Source organism: Pseudophryne corroboree, chromosome 7, assembly GCF_028390025.1.
Source record: "Pseudophryne corroboree isolate aPseCor3 chromosome 7, aPseCor3.hap2, whole genome shotgun sequence".
NCBI classification, from domain to species: domain Eukaryota; kingdom Metazoa; phylum Chordata; class Amphibia; order Anura; family Myobatrachidae; genus Pseudophryne; species Pseudophryne corroboree.
The window spans coordinates 351,285,612-351,304,188 of NC_086450.1; the positions used below are offsets into that span (position 1 = coordinate 351,285,612).

Genomic DNA, 18,577 nt, shown 5'->3' on the forward strand with positions numbered 1-18,577 from the left:
AGTCCCCACTCCCCCGGGTGGAGGTCGTGCCTGCTGAGGAAGTCTGCTTCCCAGTTGTCTACCCCCGGGATGAACACTGCTGACAGTGCGCTTACATGATTCTCCGCCCAGCAAAGAATTCTGGTGGCTTCCGCCATCGCCACCCTGCTCCTTGTGCCGCCCTGTCGGTTTACATGAGCCACAGCGGTGATGTTGTCTGACTGAATCAGAACCGGTTGACCGCGAAGCAGGGTCTCTGCTTGACGTAGGGCGCTGTAAATGGCCCTTAGTACCAGGATGTTGATGTGAAGGCAAGTCTCCTGACTTGACCACAGACCTTGGAAATTTCTTCCCTGTGTGACTGCTCCCCACCCCCGGAGGCTTGCATCCGTGGTCACCAGGACCCAGTCCTGAATGCCGAATCTGCGGCCCTCGAGAAGGTGAGCACTCTGCAGCCACCACAGGAGAGACACCCTGGCCCTGGGGGATAGGGTGATTAACCGATGCATCTGAAGATGTGATCCAGACCATTTGTCCAGTAAGTCCCATTGAAAGGTCCTCGCATGGAACCTGCCGAAGGGAATGGCCTCGTATGATGCCACCATCTTTCCCAGGACTCGAGTGCAGTGATGCACTGACACCTGTTTTGGTTTTAATAGGTCCCTAAACAGTGTCATGAGTTCCTGAACTTTCTCTATCGGGAGATAAACCCTTTTCTGGTCTGTGTCCAGAATCATGCCTAGGAAAGGCAGACGAGTCGTAGGAACCAACTGCGACTTTGGAATATTTAGAATCCAGCCGTGTTGCCGTAACACTTCCAGAGAACGTGCTACGCTGATCAGCAACTGCTCTCTTGACCTCGCTTTTATGAGGAGATCGTCCAAGTATGGGATAATTGTGACCCCTTGCTTCCGCAGGAGTACCATCATTTCCGCCATTACCTTGGTAAATATTCTCGGAGCCGTGGAGAGACCAAACGGCAACGTCTGAAATTGGTAATGACAATCCTGTACCACAAATCTGAGGTACGCCTGATGAGGTGGATAAATGGGGACATGAAGGTATGCATCTTTTATGTCCAGAGACACCATAAAATCTCCCCCTTTCAGGCTTGCAATGACCGCTCTCAGCGATTCCATCTTGAACCGGAACCTTTTTAGGTACATGTTCAGGGATTTTAAATTCAATATGGGTCTGACCGAACCGTCCGGTTTCGGTACTACAAACATGGTCGAATAATAACCCTTTGCTTGTTGAAGGAGGAGAACCTTGACCACCACCTGTTGAAGATACAATTTGTGAATTGCAGTTAACACTATTTCCCTCTCGTGGGGGGAAGCTGGCAGGGCCGATTTGAGGTATCGGTGAGGGGGCATCTCCTCGAATTCCAGCTTGTATCCCTGAGACACAATATCTATTGCCCAGGGATCCAACTGGGAGTGATCCCACTTGTGGCTGAAATTTCGGAGACGCGCCACCACCGGGCCTAGCTCCGCCTGTGGAGCCCCAGCGTCATGCGGTGGATTTAGTGGAAGCCGGGGAGGACTTCTGTTCCTGGGAACTAGCTGTGTTGTGCAGCTTCTTTCCTCTGCCCCTGCCCCTGGCAAGAAAGGACGCACCTCGGACTTTCTTGTTTTTCTGTGATCGAAAGGACTGCATTTGGTAATAAGGTGCTTTCTTAGGCTGTGAGGAAACATATGGCAAAAAATTCGACTTTCCAGCCGTAGCTGTGGAGACCAGGTCCGAGAGACCCTCCCCAAACAATTCCTCACCCTTGTAAGGTAAAACCTCCATGTGCCTTTTTGAGTCGGCATCACCTGTCCATTGCCGAGTCCACAGGACCCTTCTGGCAGAAATCGACATAGCATTTATTCTAGAACCTAGTAGGCTAATGTCTCTTTGAGCATCTCTCATATAAAGGACAGCGTCTTTAATATGCCCCAGGGTCATTAATATAGTATCCTTGTCTAAGGTATCAAGTTCCTCAGATAAGGTATCCGTCCATGCTGCTACAGCACTACACACCCAGGCCGACGCGATTGCCGGCCTCAGTAAGGTACCTGAATGTGTATAAATGGACTTCAGGGTACCCTCCTGTTTTCTATCCGCAGCATCTTTGAGGGTAGCCGTATCCTGTGACGGCAGGGCTACCTTCTTGGATAAGCGTGTCAAAGCTTTGTCCACCCTAGGGGAGGATTCCCAGCGTAACCTGTCCGTTGGCGGGAAAGGATACGCCATAAGAATCCTTTTGGAAATCTCCAGTTTTTTATCTGGAGATTCCCAAGCCTTTTCACATAACTCATTGAGCTCGTGTGAGGGGGGAAAAGTTACCTGCGGCTTCTTTTCCCCATACATATGAACCCTCCTGTCAGGGACTGGGGTTTCCTCTGTGATGTGCAACACATCCTTAATAGCTATAATCATATAACGGATGGATTTAGCCAATCTTGGCTGTAACTTTGCATCATCGTAATCGACACTGGAGTCAGAATCCATGTCGGTATCCGTGTCAATAATTTGGGATAGTGGGCGCTTCTGAGACCCTGTCGGCCTCTGCGACATAGGATCAGGCATGGGTTGGGACCCTGACTGTCCTGAGGCTTCAGCTTTTTCTAACCTTTTATGTAAGGAATTAACATTATCATTTAAAACCTTCCACATATCCATCCAATCAGGTGTCGGTGCCGTCGGCAGAGACACCACATTAATTTGCTCCCACTCTGCTTCCACATAGCCTTCCTCATCAGACATGTCGACACAAGTGTACCGACACACCACACACACAGGGAATGCCCTTTTTGAAGACAGTTCCCCCACAAGGCCCTTTGGTGAGACAGAGAGAGAGTATGCCAGCACACACCCCAGCGCTATATAACCCAGGAATAACACAGTAACTTAATGTTAACCCAGTAGCTGCTGTATATTGTGTTTTTAGCGCCTAATTATGTGCCCTCCCCTCTCCTTTTACCCTTTTCTACCGTGAACTGCAGGGGAGAGCCTGGGGAGCTTCTTCTCAGCTGAGCTGTGGAGAAAAAATGGCGCTGGTGAGTGCTGAGGGAGAAGCCCCGCCCCCTCGACGGCGGGCTTCTGTCCCGCTAAAATACATATCTTTTTGGCGGGGTCTCATACATATATACAGTGCCCAACTGTATATATGAGTACTTTTGCAAACAGAGGTCCATATGCTGCCCAGGGCGCCCCCCCCCCCCCCCTTCCCTGCGCCCTGCACCCTTACAGTGACTGGAGTATGTGAGGTGTGTTTGGAGCAATGGCGCACAGCTGCAGTGCTGTGCGTTACCTCATGTGAAGAACGGAGTCTCCTGCCGCCGATTTCGAAGTCTTCTTGCTTCTCATACTCACCCGGCTTCTGTCTTCCGGCTCTGCGAGGGGGACGGCGGCGCAGCTCTGGGATCGGACGACGAGGGTGAGATCCTGTGTACGATCCCTCTGGAGCTAATGGTGTCCAGTAGCCTCAGAAGCAGGACCTAGCTTCAAAGAGCAGGGCTGCTTCTCTACCCTCTGTCCCACGATGCAGGGAGTCTGTTGCCAGCAGAGCTCCCTGAAAATAAAAAACCTAACAAAATACTTTCTTACAGCAAGCTCAGGAGAGCTCACTGAACAGCACCCAGCTCGACCGGGCACAGATTCAAACTGAGGTCTGGAGGAGGGACATAGAGGGAGGAGCCAGAGCACACCAGAATCTAAATTATTTCTTAAATTGCCCATGTCTCCTGCGGAGCCCGTCTATTCCCCATGGTCCTTACGGAGTCCCCAGCATCCACTAGTACGTTAGAGAATTAGGTTACTACTAACATATATTTTAGAGTAATACATGTGTTAAATCAGGAATGGGGAGCCTTTGGTCCTCCAGCTGTTGTTGAACTACACATCCCAGCATGCCCTGCAACAGTTTTAGCATGGCCAAATAGCAAAACTGTAGCAAGGAATGCTGCTATGTGTAGTTCAGCAACAACTGGAGGGCCAAAGGTTCCCCAACCCTGTGTTAAATAGTTTAAAGTTCCCTTACATGTTAAGTTGCAATGCAGCTGAATAAACTGAATTGTGGTCAGCAGTGTGAGCTGCTTCAGGGTGTAATGAAGCAATGATTGCAGTATACATCGAACATTCTACAACTGAGATCAGCTTGTGCAGATTTTAAGGTAGACCTGTAGTCACTCAGAAACTGCACACCATAAATGTGAGTTCACTTGCAAAAAATGTGTATGCCCCGCCTGTCTAAAATCTGCATATGCCCACAACATGCCCTTGCTCGTAGTTTTTGCGAGTCCAGCCGTTTAGTACGCCCCCCTACACGCCTAGTTTTCTTAGTGCATACACAGTTTTTGCTACGTCTCAGAAGTTGTATTTTTTGTCTCAGATTTTGTATTTTTTGTCTCAGATTTTACGTATTTTTGCAGTTTTGCGTTCCTTGTTGAATTAGCCCCTATATTAGCGGACCTAGATGCACCTAGTCCCTTAGGGTACAGAATATAGTGACAGTGATATCTAGGAAACACTGAGAGTGAAACCACACAGCAAATACAGGCACACACAGTCACAGTCAATGCAGAAATTATCACAATAAACGCGGTCAGTAACCGGAGGATATATCAGACTACTCATAAAATATATTCAGTACTAGGTACACTCTTTCTCAACTAACGCTGTCTGTAGAAAGACATGAAGGATACTTAAGTGTTTGTAAAGTCTCAGCGCTGTGTACAGGTGGCTTTACAAGGGAGACCTTGCCATGCAATCCCGGAGACCAGCCGCAGCTATGCTCATAAGATGGCGCACAGCATCTCAGGGAGTGAGGGAGAGTGTGAGGCAGCTCCAGGGTGGGAAATCTGCGAAGAGATGGCGCCCTGGGCCGGGGGAGGGGATGCAGGTCAAGCGCCTCCCCTATGCTGGACTTCCACCCCGGGTACTGTGAGTCTTATTAAGTGGGGTGTTAGTACACCCGATCTGTACTCAGATGCCCCTGTGGTCTAGTGGGGTCCCTGCTCGGTGACAGTGTCCACGCCAACGTCTCCCCTAGGTCGTGGACGGAAAGCGATTTAATGGCGGGTCCCGCCTTGGGGACCCTATTACCTCCTCCCTGTAGCAGCCATGCGAACCAGGAGAGAAGTCTGCGACTGTGTGCCTAAGCCGGGACGTCTCCGCCGCAAGTAACTGGGAACTGAGCCGCAGGAGTATGCAACGCTGCTTGGGAGGTGATGGAGCTACAGCGCTGAAGTGTCACCCTGACATACAGCGCTGACAGCCCAGAGAAGAAATCTTAGAAAAGCTTTTTCAGGGCTGACCAGTGCAGCCCTCCTTTTAAGTGATCTGCTGCTGCAGGCACCAACTCGAAACTGAGTTCTCAGTGCCTGGAGGCATGGTTAAAATCAATGTACCCTGCTGCAGAAAACAAAAATATATAGATTTTTATATTCTGTATTATCACATGAAAATAATCATTCCCTGCAGTTAGTAATTGAGATGCTCACCTTTCTTGGGTACTTGTAGGCGGCTGTTACTTTTCTCACATGTTCTTGTAGTTCTGCTGTAAGTTTCTCTAGGTCATGTGCATTGTATGCAGGAGACAGGACAACAAAGGCTTTCACAACCTACACATTAAACATAATTCTAAGACTTAAAAAAACATTTTGGTATGCTATGGGACACAATTGGAACTCAATATACACTATAATGCATTCTATAGAAGGTCTGTCACCCACAGCAGACAATATGTAAACTGTGAGTACAGATATGTATAAACTGGTTGCCATGGATTACAAAACATTGAACGCTATTATGGAAAAAGGTGTATTGTTCACATGGAACCCTAACAGTGCATGTTTTTAAGGTATCCTCAGTAGTAATTACTCTGTGTTTAGGGTCCTACACACTATGAACGATATCATTCAAAAATAATCAATAAATCGTTCATATCATTCAGTGTGTATGCATCAACGATTCACGTCCCAGCAGTTGGTCTATCATCGTTTATACATGAAAGCCAATTTGGACGATATAGATGTAATGTACGGTCATATCGTCCAAATCGGCTATAGATATCGTCCAGTGTGTATGCAAAAATTGAACAACGATAATGTTGTTGGTTGTTAAAATCGCCCAGTGTGTAGGGCCCTTAAGTCAAGTAACAACTGTGCTCCAGTTAGATGATCTGGAAAACCTGCACTATTAGGGTTCCATGGGGATCACCGAGTATCTACTAACCTCTTTATGCACCCAACAATATAGCATGCAGTAAAGCACATGGGGAAGCCTTGTGCAATGCGAATACAGTGTGTTGAATTTATTACCCTTATACTACTCTTCAAATATGTTCATGATGTAACAAAAAATTGGAACATGATTAACATGATGGAATTGCTGCCACAGTGACTGCCACAAAATCAACCAATAAATATGTAAATTATCATTCTGATATTTGTCATGCAACAATAATTGTCAGTGTAGGCTTATGCTGGGCATACACACTACATTTATCTGCCCGGTCCTCCCAATATTGGAAGATTGCGCACATATACATTTCAATTATCTGGGCAATCGATCCAAAAAGATTGCTCGGTCAAGCATGCCGGATCATCCAGTATGTCCATCTGATGCAATATTTTCTAAGTAGAAAGTTTGCCGCATCGGGCAATATATGCCCTGCCGCGGCCGACCAACGGATATTTTCCATGTTCCTGCACATGGGAAGCAATGGGGAAATGACTCCTACCCAGGGGAGAAACCCAAATATCATAGCCACATTATCTGCAGGAACAGGGTGCCAGAATATATGCCTATCAGGGTTTACAAACTGGCCCTCCGTGTTGTGAAATAGCAAATGTAACTAATGGTTGTGAGTTCTGCTTAATTAAACTGGGATACTGTATTGTTGAATGGTGATAGAGATAGCTGAGTGTTACCTCTCCTCTAACTGGGTCTGGGCTGCTGACCACTGCAGATTCTGCAACTGCCGGGTGTTCTATTAGAGCGCTCTCTACTTCAAACGGACCAATACGGTATCTAAAACATGAGGAAAAATTCTAGGAGCAGAGTTAACATTGAATAAATAAGATTTTACTTACCGATAAATCTATTTCTCGGAGTCCGTAGTGGATGCTGGGGTTCCTGAAAGGACCATGGGGAATAGCGGCTCCGCAGGAGACAGGGCACAAAAAGTAAAGCTTTTTCCGATCAGGTGGTGTGCACTGGCTCCTCCCCCTATGACCCTCCTCCAGACTCCAGTTAGGTACTGTGCCCGGACGAGCGTACACAATAAGGGAGGATTTTGAATCCCGGGTAAGACTCATACCAGCCACACCAATCACACCGTACAACTTGTGATCTAAACCCAGTTAACAGTATGATAACAGCGGAGCCTCTGAAAGATGGCTTCCTACAACAATAACCCGAATTAGTTAACAATAACTATGTACAATTTATGCAGATAATCCGCACTTGGGATGGGCGCCCAGCATCCACTACGGACTCCGAGAAATAGATTTATCGGTAAGTAAAATCTTATTTTCTCTATCGTCCTAGTGGATGCTGGGGTTCCTGAAAGGACCATGGGGATTATACCAAAGCTCCCAAACGGGCGGGAGAGTGCGGATGACTCTGCAGCACCGAATGAGAGAACTCCAGGTCCTCCTTAGCCAGAGTATCAAATTTGTAAAATTTTACAAACGTGTTCTCCCCTGACCACGTAGCTGCTCGGCAAAGTTGTAATGCCGAGACCCCTCGGGCAGCCGCCCAAGATGAGCCCACCTTCCTTGTGGAGTGGGCCTTTACAGATTTAGGCTGTGGCAGGCCTGCCACAGAATGTGCCAGTTGGATTGTGCTACAGATCCAACGAGCAATCGTCTGCTTAGACGCAGGAGCACCCATCTTGTTGGGTGCATACAATATAAACAACGAGTCAGATTTTCTGACTCCAGCTGTTCTTGCAATATATATTTTTAATGCTCTGACAACGTCCAGTAACTTGGAGTCCTCCAAGTCACTTGTAGCCGCAGGCACTACAATAGGCTGGTTCAGATGAAATGCTGACACCACCTTAGGGAGAAAATGCGGACGAGTCCGCAGTTCTGCCCTGTCCGAATGGAAAATCAGATATGGGCTTTTGTAAGATAAAGCTGCCAATTCTGACACTCTCCTGGCAGAAGCCAGGGCTAGAAGCATGGTCACTTTCCAAGTGAGATATTTCAAATCCACCTTATTTAGTGGTTCAAACCAATGAGATTTTAGAAAATCCAAAACTACATTGAGATCCCACGGTGCCACTGGAGGCACCACAGGGGGCTGTATATGCAGCACTCCCTTAACAAAGGTCTGGACTTCAGGGACTGAAGCCAATTCTTTTTGAAAGAAAATCGACAGGGCCGAAATTTGAACCTTAATAGATCCCAATTTGAGACCCATAGACAATCCTGATTGCAGGAAATGTAGGAATCGACCCAGTTGAAATTCCTCCGTCGGAGCACTCCGATCTTCGCACCACGCAACATATTTTCGCCAAATTCGGTGATAATGTTGCACGGTTACTTCTTTCCTTGCTTTAATCAAAGTAGGAATGACTTCTTCCGGCATGCCTTTTTCCATTAGGATCCGGCGTTCAACCGCCATGCCGTCAAACGCAGCCGCGGTAAGTCTTGAAACAGACAGGGACCCTGCTGAAGCAAGTCCCTCCTTAGAGGTAGAGGCCACGGATCTTCCGTGATCATCTCTTGAAGTTCCGGGTACCAAGTCCTTCTTGGCCAATCCGGAACCACTAGTATCGTTCTTACGCCTCTTTGCCGTATAATTCTCAATACTTTTGGTATGAGAGGCAGAGGAGGAAACACATACACCGACTGGTACACCCAAGGCGTTACCAGCGCGTCCACAGCTATTGCCTGCGGATCTCTTGACCTGGCGCAATACCTGTCCAGTTTTTTGTTGAGGCGAGACGCCATCATGTCCACCATTGGTCTTTCCCAACGGGTTACCAGCATGTGGAAGACTTCTGGATGAAGTCCCCACTCTCCCGGGTGAAGATCGTGTCTGCTGAGGAAGTCTGCTTCCCAGTTGTCCACTCCCGGGATGAACACTGCTGACAGTGCTATCACATGATTCTCTGCCCAGCGAAGAATCCTTGCAGCTTCTGCCATTGCACTCCTGCTTCTTGTGCCGCCCTGTCTGTTCACATGGGCGACTGCCGTGATGTTGTCCGACTGGATCAACACCGGTTTTCCCTGAAGCAGAGGTTCTGCCTGGCTTAGAGCATTGTATATTGCTCTTAGTTCCAGAATGTTTATGTGAAGAGACGTTTCCAGGCTTGTCCATACTCCCTGGAAGTTTCTTCCTTGTGTGACTGCTCCCCAGCCTCTCAGGCTGGCGTCCGTGGTCACCAGGATCCAATCCTGTATGCCGAATCTGCGGCCCTCCAATAGATGAGGACTCTGCAACCACCACAGAAGAGACACCCTTGTCCTTGGAGACAGGGTTATCCGTAGGTGCATCTGAAGATGCGACCCTGACCATTTGTCCAACAGATCCCTTTGGAAAATTCTTGCGTGGAATCTGCCGAATGGAATTGCTTCGTAAGAAGCCACCATTTTTCCCAGGACTCTTGTGCATTGATGTACAGACACCTTTCCTGGTTTTAGGAGGTTCCTGACAAGCTCGGATAACTCCTTGGCTTTTTCCTCCGGGAGAAAAACCTTTTTCTGAACCGTGTCCAGAATCATCCCTAGGAACAGCAGACGAGTTGTCGGCATTAACTGGGATTTTGGAATATTCAGAATCCACCCGTGCTGTTTTAGCACTTCTTGAGACAGTGCTAATCCCATCTCTAGCTGTTCTCTGGACCTCGCCCTTATTAGGAGATCGTCCAAGTATGGGATAATTAATACGCCTTTTCTTCGAAGAAGAATCATCATCTCGGCCATTACCTTTGTAAAGATCCGAGGTGCCGTGGACAATCCGAACGGCAGCGTCTGAAACTGATAGTGACAGTTTTGTACAACGAACCTGAGGTACCCCTGGTGTGAGGGGTAAATTGGAACATGGAGATACGCATCCTTGATGTCCAAGGATACCATAAAGTCCCCCTCTTCCAGGTTCGCTATCACTGCTCTGAGTGACTCCATTTTGAACTTTAACTTCTTTATGTACAGGTTCAAGGACTTCAGATTTAGAATAGGCCTTACCGAGCCATCCGGCTTCGGTACCACAAAAAGAGTGGAATAATACCCCTTCCCTTGTTGTAGAAGAGGTACCTTGACTATCACCTGCTGAGAGTACAGCTTGTGAATGGCTTCCAAAACCGTCTCCCTTTCGGAGGGGGACGTTGGTAAAGCAGACTTCAGGAAACGGCGAGGTGGATCTGTCTCTAATTCCAACCTGTACCCTTGAGATATTATCTGCAGGATCCAGGGATCTACCTGCGAGTGAGCCCACTGCGCGCTGTAATTTTTGAGACGACCGCCCACCGTCCCCGAGTCCGCTTGAGAAGCCCCAGCGTCATGCTGAGGCTTTTGTAGAAGCCGGGGAGGGCTTCTGTTCCTGGGAAGGAGCTGCGTGTTGCTGTCTCTTCCCTCGACCTTTGCCTCGTGGCAGATATGAATAGCCCTTTGCTCTCTTATTTTTAAAGGAACGAAAGGGCTGCGGTTGAAAAGTCGGTGCCTTTTTCTGTTGGGGAGTGACTTGAGGTAGAAAGGTGGATTTCCCGGCTGTAGCCGTGGCCACCAAATCTGATAGACCGACTCCAAATAACTCCTCCCCTTTATACGGCAAAACTTCCATATGCCATTTTGAATCCGCATCGCCTGTCCACTGTCGCGTCCATAAAGCTCTTCTGGCCGAAATGGACATAGCACTTACCCGTGATGCCAGTGTGCAGATATCCCTCTGTGCATCACGCATATAAAGAAATGCATCCTTTATTTGTTCTAACGACAGTAAAATATTGTCCCTGTCCAGGGTATCAATATTTTCAATCAGGGACTCTGACCAAACTACCCCAGCACTGCCCATCCAGGCAGTCGCTACAGCTGGTCGTAGTATAACACCTGCATGTGTGTATATACTTTTTTGGATATTTTCCATCCTCCTATCTGATGGATCTTTAAGTGCGGCCGTCTCAGGAGAGGGTAACGCCACTTGTTTAGATAAGCGTGTTAGCGCCTTGTCCACCCTAGGAGGTGTTTCCCAGCGCTCCCTAACCTCTAGCGGGAAAGGGTATAATGCCAATAATTTCTTTGAAATTATCAACTTTTTATCAGGGGCAACCCACGCTTCATTACACACGTCATTTAATTCTTCTGATTCAGGAAAAACTATAGGTAGTTTTTTCATACCCCACATAATACCCTGTTTAGTGGTACCTGTAGTATCAGCTAAATGTAACGCCTCCTTCATTGCCAAAATCATATAACGTGTGGCCCTACTGGAAAATACGGTTGATTCGTCACCGTCACCACTGGAGTCATCGCCTGTGTCTGGGTCTGTGTCGACCGACTGAGGCAAAGGGCGTTTCACAGCCCCTGACGGTGTTTGAGTCGCCTGGACAAGCACTAATTGATTGTCCGGCCGCCTCATGTCGTCAAACGACTGCTTTAGCGTGTTGACACTATCCCGTAGTTCCATAAATAAAGGCATCCATTCCGGTGTCGACTCCCTAGGGGGTGACATCCTCATATTTGGCAATTGCTCCGCCTCCACACCAATATCGTCCTCATACATGTCGACACACACGTACCGACACACAGCAGACACACAGGGAATGCTCCTAACGAAGACAGGACCCACTAGCCCTTTGGGGAGACAGAGGGAGAGTTTGCCAGCACACACCAAAAGCGCTATATATATATCAGGGATAGCCTTATAATAAGTGCTCCCTTATAGCTGCTTTGTTATATCAAAATATCGCCATAAATGTGCCCCCCCCTCTCTGTTTTACCCTGTTTCTGTAGTGCAGTGCAGGGGAGAGACCTGGGAGCCGTCCTGACCAGCGGAGCTGTGAGAGGAAATGGCGCCGTGTGCTGAGGAGATAGGCCCCGCCCCTTTTCTGGCGGGCTCGTCTCCCGCTATTTAGTGAATCCAGGCAGGGGTTAAATATCTCCATATAGCCTCTAGGGCTATATGTGAGGTATTTTTAGCCTTTATAGGTAATCATTTTGCCTCCCAGGGCGCCCCCCCCCAGCGCCCTGCACCCTCAGTGACTGCCGTGTGAAGTGTGCTGAGAGGAAAATGGCGCACAGCTGCAGTGCTGTGCGCTACCTTTTGAAGACTGCAGGAGTCTTCAGCCGCCGATTCTGGACCTCTTCTGACTTCAGCATCTGCAAGGGGGCCGGCGGCGTGGCTCCGGTGACCATCCAGGCTGTACCTGTGATCGTCCCTCTGGAGCTTGATGTCCAGTAGCCAAGAAGCCAATCCATCCTGCACGCAGGTGAGTTGACTCCTTCTCCCCTCAGTCCCTCGCTGCAGTGATCCTGTTGCCAGCAGGAATCACTGTAAAATAAAAAACCTAGCTAAACTTTTTCTAAGCAGCTCTTTAGGAGAGCCACCTAGATTGCACCCTTCTCGGCCGGGCACAAAAATCTAACTGGAGTCTGGAGGAGGGTCATAGGGGGAGGAGCCAGTGCACACCACCTGATCGGAAAAAGCTTTACTTTTTGTGCCCTGTCTCCTGCGGAGCCGCTATTCCCCATGGTCCTTTCAGGAACCCCAGCATCCACTAGGACGATAGAGAAAATTCTATTATGTCTACAGATGAACCAGCTATTCACAGGTCATGTTTCTGCTTGGCTGCCGCGGTCTTAACCACACTTCTGTCATTATTTAAGCTATAGGACGGTAATGTCAGTACAAATTTAGGAATTACAGTTTAGCGGCCCTTGGATTAAATAGAATGGGCTAGGACAAATAGCAATTAAACTGCAGGACCATTTATCACCGCTTGGCTAATCACATTAGTACTTTTAATGCAAATGTGATGGAGTACAGAGTGTAAAATGTCTAGAGACCTAACTCCCAGGTCATACTTCTTACTGTAAAGTAGCTTCCTGTATTTTGGAAATGGGATACTTGTGAATGTGTTCAATACATATGTCTGCAACATTCATTCATTATCGTACAATACAAAGAAAAGAGGGTCTCCTAAAAGTATTCGTATTAAATCCAGAGAGCGAGTCAGTGGGCGAGATTCAAATCTCTGCCCCCCCCCCCCCATTCTGCCACCTATCGCGCCCACCGACAGTCAGTATTCTAATGTGGCTGCGGATGGGTGTGACAAGTTCATTTCAGCTCGCTACTCCCGGGGGTAGTGAGCTGTAATGACACAGGTTTTTTCACGCTCGCCCCATTACTTTAGTCGGGTTTAGGTGCTTTGCGCGCCTCAACCCGAGTGTAATGGACACGATCATCGCCATAAGTGGGGGCATTTAAATATCGCTCCGCGATCTTCCGTCACTTTAGTCGGGAGTGCGATAACATTTTAATTGCCCCCAGCTTATTCAGTAACCTACATACAAGGATATCAAACAGTGGACCTTGAGACATGATGGTGTGATACTGGTAGCATTTCCCTATCTTATTTGCAAAATAGCATTTTTAGGGACTTTTTTTTATCTGTGTGTATATTGAACAAGCCCAATGGGCGTTCTATTGATTATTACATAATATTGGAGTGTCCTCTCTAAGCGCATGCAATTAATCTAACAATCAGGACTCATTACAGTCCGAATAAGATTTTGGTCCATAAAATCCACGCATCATTTATAATGTATCTGCATAGGATTAATCAATAAATTATTGAAACCTATACGGCATTTATTCGCTGTCCAGGAACATAGTTTTCCCTTTTTTATTTATTTCCCTTTTTTTTTAATGTATATGCAGTATGTGTCTGTGTTGTTCCTTTTATTTTAATGCATATCTAATAAATAGTAGATTTTAGACTGATCAACATTGATACCGTTCTGGATTATTTTTTTTCCTATTATAGTTAAGCGTAACCCCAGTATAGGGGTATATTCAATTTAAGTCGGATCCATTCCGACATGTATTTGTCGGAATGGATCCGACAACCCCTATTCAAATCTCATCTTAATTCGACTTTTTCAATTCGAATTAAGATGCGGGACGCAGAGGAGGAGGGGGAGGGCGAGCCGTGGGTAGACCAGCGGGGGGACAGGCGCCGGCAGCCAGAGGAGATCAGCGCTACAGATGGATGTCACACAGCTGCCCGACCTCACGGCAGTGTCCACCCGGCTCCAGCAAGCTTGCTGGAGCCGGGTGGACGCTGCCGTGAGCGGCGCGGGTGTGTGTCATCCTGCTGCAGAGCTGTGCTGTAGCGCTGATCTCCTCTGGCTGCCCGCGGCAGTCCCCCGTCTCCCTGCGGCTATCCCCCCTCTCCTCCTCTGGGTCCTCATCAAAACGGCCCCGTTTTTGACACAAGCACGTGGATCGGCAGCTATTCCGCCGATCCACGTGCTTTTCGACAAGTCGAATTTTTCAACTTGACGAAAATATTGAATAGGTTGGAACACCTTCCGACCTAAAAAAAGTCGAAAACTGCCGTCTTTTCGACAGACGGCAGTTTTCGACTTCAGTTGAATGTACCCCATAGAGTCTTCTTTTTTCCTCATACCAAAAGACATGATGGTGTGGAAGGATCCAGACAGCATAAGATATTCCTGTTTACTTTCTAATACTAGATGCATAGGTAAATACAGTACATCAACTGCACTGGCGACTGAACTCTACTCTCCACCTATGTTTATAATTATATTATAAGTGCGACAGGTGCTACCAACTACAAATTGTTACAACTGGATAACAATAGAAAAGATAGTATTATTCTGGTGCACTGATCTGATTGTTAGAGTAAAACATAATCTTTAATAATGGCTTTATTAGCATAGTTTAGTAACAATATACCAGGATTATTATAAGATGATGGTCTCTGCATTATTTTATTAACACTGTCCCTATTGTTTATCACTTTTTTGTGTTAATATTTTGCTATATATTAGAGCTGCCATAACCATTAATAATGGATTTAGTTACATTATTATAAGTTCTACTCTCGCAATCACCCTGTTTTTGGACAATAAAGTTTATTTTGTGCTGCAACTGTGTATAATGCGCATGTAAACAAATTATTTTAAAGTTTAATAACTGCTGCTTATTGTTACTGAAAAGATGGTCTCAAAGATAAGTTTGTGTTTAACGATGATTAAATAAAGTCGTGACTTCATTCTTAGGAAAGCTGTAGTATAAGGCCTGATTGAGTTGTATGCAAATTCAATGGTTTCCGTACAACTCCGATGGTGAGACGTCTGCGCACGTGCACATAAGATCACACACACTGCCCCAAGCCACAACATGACTTGCAAGCTGCAGTCGCTTTGGAGCAGAGCTTTGGTGGCAACAGACAGTGTTGGAGAGAATGGGGGGGCTGGTGTCTCCCCCGTTTTCTGCGCGTGCTGAAGCTAGTGGCTGCGTCCTTGCATGCTGCTTTACTGGCTCCAGCTCTGCATGAATATCCCGCCCATCCTGAATAACCAGAGGATGTTCACGTAGATGATCCGATGCTGCGTCCTCAGACACGGCAGCAGATCACAGGATCTATTTACACTAGACACCTCCTGTGTTATTAGCATATATTCACAGCGGGTGGTCTTCAGTATGCCGGCTGTCGGGATCCCGGCGCACAGTATACCGGCGCCGGAATCCCGACAGCCGGCATACCGACACTTACTCTTCCTCGTGGGGGTCCACGACCCCCCTGGAGGGAGAATAAAATAGCGTGGCACCAGCGTGCCCGCAGCGTGGCGAACGCAGCGAGCCCGCAAGGGGCTCATTTGCACTAACCACACTGTCGGTAAGCCGGCGGTCGGGCTCCCGGCGCTGGTATGCAGGCCGCTGGGAGCCCGACCGCCGGCATACCATACCACACCCTTCACCGCTACTGCATAGCATACAACTCTGAATCAGGCCTATAGTCTGTGTGATTTCTGCTTTAGTAATTATTGGCCTATACCTTTTCAGTATTTTCATGTGTAGTAACAGCAACAACTTGCAGTATAATAATTGCCATTCTATATTAATAATCTACATCAGCTGAGTCATAGCTTGTTACTTATGTTTCAAATTATGGGGAGATTTATCATATCAAAAAAGGACAAGTGTGTGCCCATAGCAATCAATCAGGTTCAAGCTATCATTTATCTAGTATTCTAAAATAGTATATCTAGAAGCTGATTAGTTGTTGTGGTCAAAACCCCCCTGGTCCTCTGAAGATAGTTTGATAAATCTCCCCCTAAATATGATGTGCTGCCATTAGATTTATGTTACCACAACCGTTTGTAAATATGGTGGCTAGGGAGGTAAGAAAATGAGCCATGACAGTAGGGCTAACAATGAATATTATATCAAATGGCTTTTCCAATTTGCAGTGATAGCTCACAGGGTTTGGTGCATAGTACTCAGTAAAAGAAGCCTGTCATTTTTACATTTCATAAACTAGGCCGGACTATATAAAAGAGGATATAATTATACTCCGAGGCCCATTAGTAATGTTCTGCTATGTATGTCTTTGTGCGTGAAATACGCTATTTACCCTGAAGATAAGATGACGTCATCAGACCTCCCAACAAACCACAAATAGCCATCTTTATCTTTCATGCCCCTGTCTCCTGTCAGGTAGAAGTCTCCTCTTCGTGTTGAAGCTGTTTTCTCTGGGTCACCCTATTGACAGCGGATATCGTACAAAAGTCTGAATTACTTTGACCTAAATTACACAATCAATTGCTTCTCATTAATTTAGAAATAAAAACAATAAACTGGTCACATTTCTCCAAGATCAGTGAAAAATTCCTTTACTTGAAGATATTTTGTGCATGATGTGCTGCTTAGTAGTAGAAATACTTTGTCTACATTTCTTTAATATGTATCGCCACACAAATGATCTTTATGCCTTAACAATGTCACTAGTAATTTCAGTTCTATAAGCGATACACCTGATTATGGAATAGTTTGTCTGCGCGTGTATGTATGTATGTATTATGCCATTCGTAAAAAAAAAAAAAAAACACCCTAGTGATCTAACTTGCAGGGGGGTTTTTTCTGCTAGTTTGTCATATTTTCTATGTAATCTGTATACGATGACATTGTTGTACTGTTTTATTGATGACATTGTAGTGTTTTATTTGATTGGTTTAACTATTCCTCTCAGAAGGGCACCCTATTCTTTGTGTATATTGATAATGTCGATATTATCTTAAACCATAAAGCTATACCTTTAAACACACTTTTACCATGGAGCCGCTACGGCCGCTAAACTTAATATGCACTCTATATACCTTTTACGCTATTTGCGTAATGAGTCCCGTACCGCGTACGGACTCTGCGTACAAACGCCGCGCTGAGGGTACAAAGTACACGCAGCGCGTACACACTCAATTGATACACCTTAAACCTTCGTAGTAATGCAATGCAATGATATTATACTTTACACCTTATGCAGCGCTGACGGTACAAAGCGCAGCGCGTACACACCTTATTAATACACTTTTGAACCTTATACAGTTAGGTAATGTAATACACTTTAAACCCTAGCAGGGAAAAGAGGACACAACACCGATTTGTAGTTAAACACTGGGTTCCGACACCACAGAGTAATATAACTGAAAGGGGGTTAACAATACAATTTATACACTACAATACAACAGAGTAAATGGCTACAGTCAATGTACATACGTGAGAATATTCACATGCGCTTCCTGGTCCAGTCCTCCGCTAATCAGGTAGATAGCGTTAAGAGTCTTCTGACTAGCCGGCCTGCAGCAGGCTTTATTTATACAAGTCTTCCAAAAGCAATACAATGGATACTGTAATCACTTTGTCCATTGGACACAGGGATGCATCTTTACAGTACAGGAGAGGTCATAGGTTGATTTGAAAAGGTGGGCGATGTCTTTCTCAACTGCTCTTGTGGGTGGTCTTCTCTGGATTCCCGCCGCATACATAATATACAGTAAATACAGTTTAAACCTATATTCTGCTTCTGCACATAACTATCCTCAGGAACATGCGATCTTCCGCAAACCAACACCGGAATGTTACCCTTAAAATACTCTACAGCTGGATACCAAACACCACCTTATAACCTTAGTCTGGTCCCTCTTATCCTGTAAAGGTGAATCCCTTTGTCCTGGAATCATTTAAACTGTTGATACTTGCTGATGTGGTGCAGGGGGGCTATGTGTACAATGTGCACTATTTGGATCAAATATGTAATGTTTTGATAGCCCTCCATGCGCTCACAAACTCCGCCGTAAATACCCACACCACGCGCAGGACCGCGGGAGCGACCATACGCAAATTGTGGATATGTGCACGCACGGCGGAACAAGTGCACGCGCAGCGGGCATGTGTGTGTGTATTTTATACGTGCTGTGTGTTCTGGAATATTTTTCGACTTTGACAATATCTACAGAAATAGTCGTCATTACAAACAAGAGGAAATTGAATTGCACCATCAACATTGTTTATTTGTTAGCATCACTGATTTTCAGCATTAGGTGTGGAAGATGTATTAATTTAATTTCAAAGT

General features: G+C 46.4%; 1 protein-coding gene across 1 annotated transcript in view; it reads right to left on the reverse strand.

Annotated features, from left to right (window-relative positions):
* The window catches only part of ACSM3 (acyl-CoA synthetase medium chain family member 3), a 136,319-nt gene that overhangs the window by 54,617 nt on the left and 63,125 nt on the right, over window positions 1–18,577 (reverse strand). The window contains exons 11-13 of the mRNA XM_063934436.1: window positions 16,583–16,710; window positions 6,900–6,999; window positions 5,469–5,588 (exon numbers count right to left, since the gene is read on the reverse strand). Of these exons, the coding sequence (XP_063790506.1) occupies window positions 5,469–5,588; window positions 6,900–6,999; window positions 16,583–16,710 (348 nt within the window). The remainder of the gene's footprint in view (window positions 1–5,468; window positions 5,589–6,899; window positions 7,000–16,582; window positions 16,711–18,577) is intronic.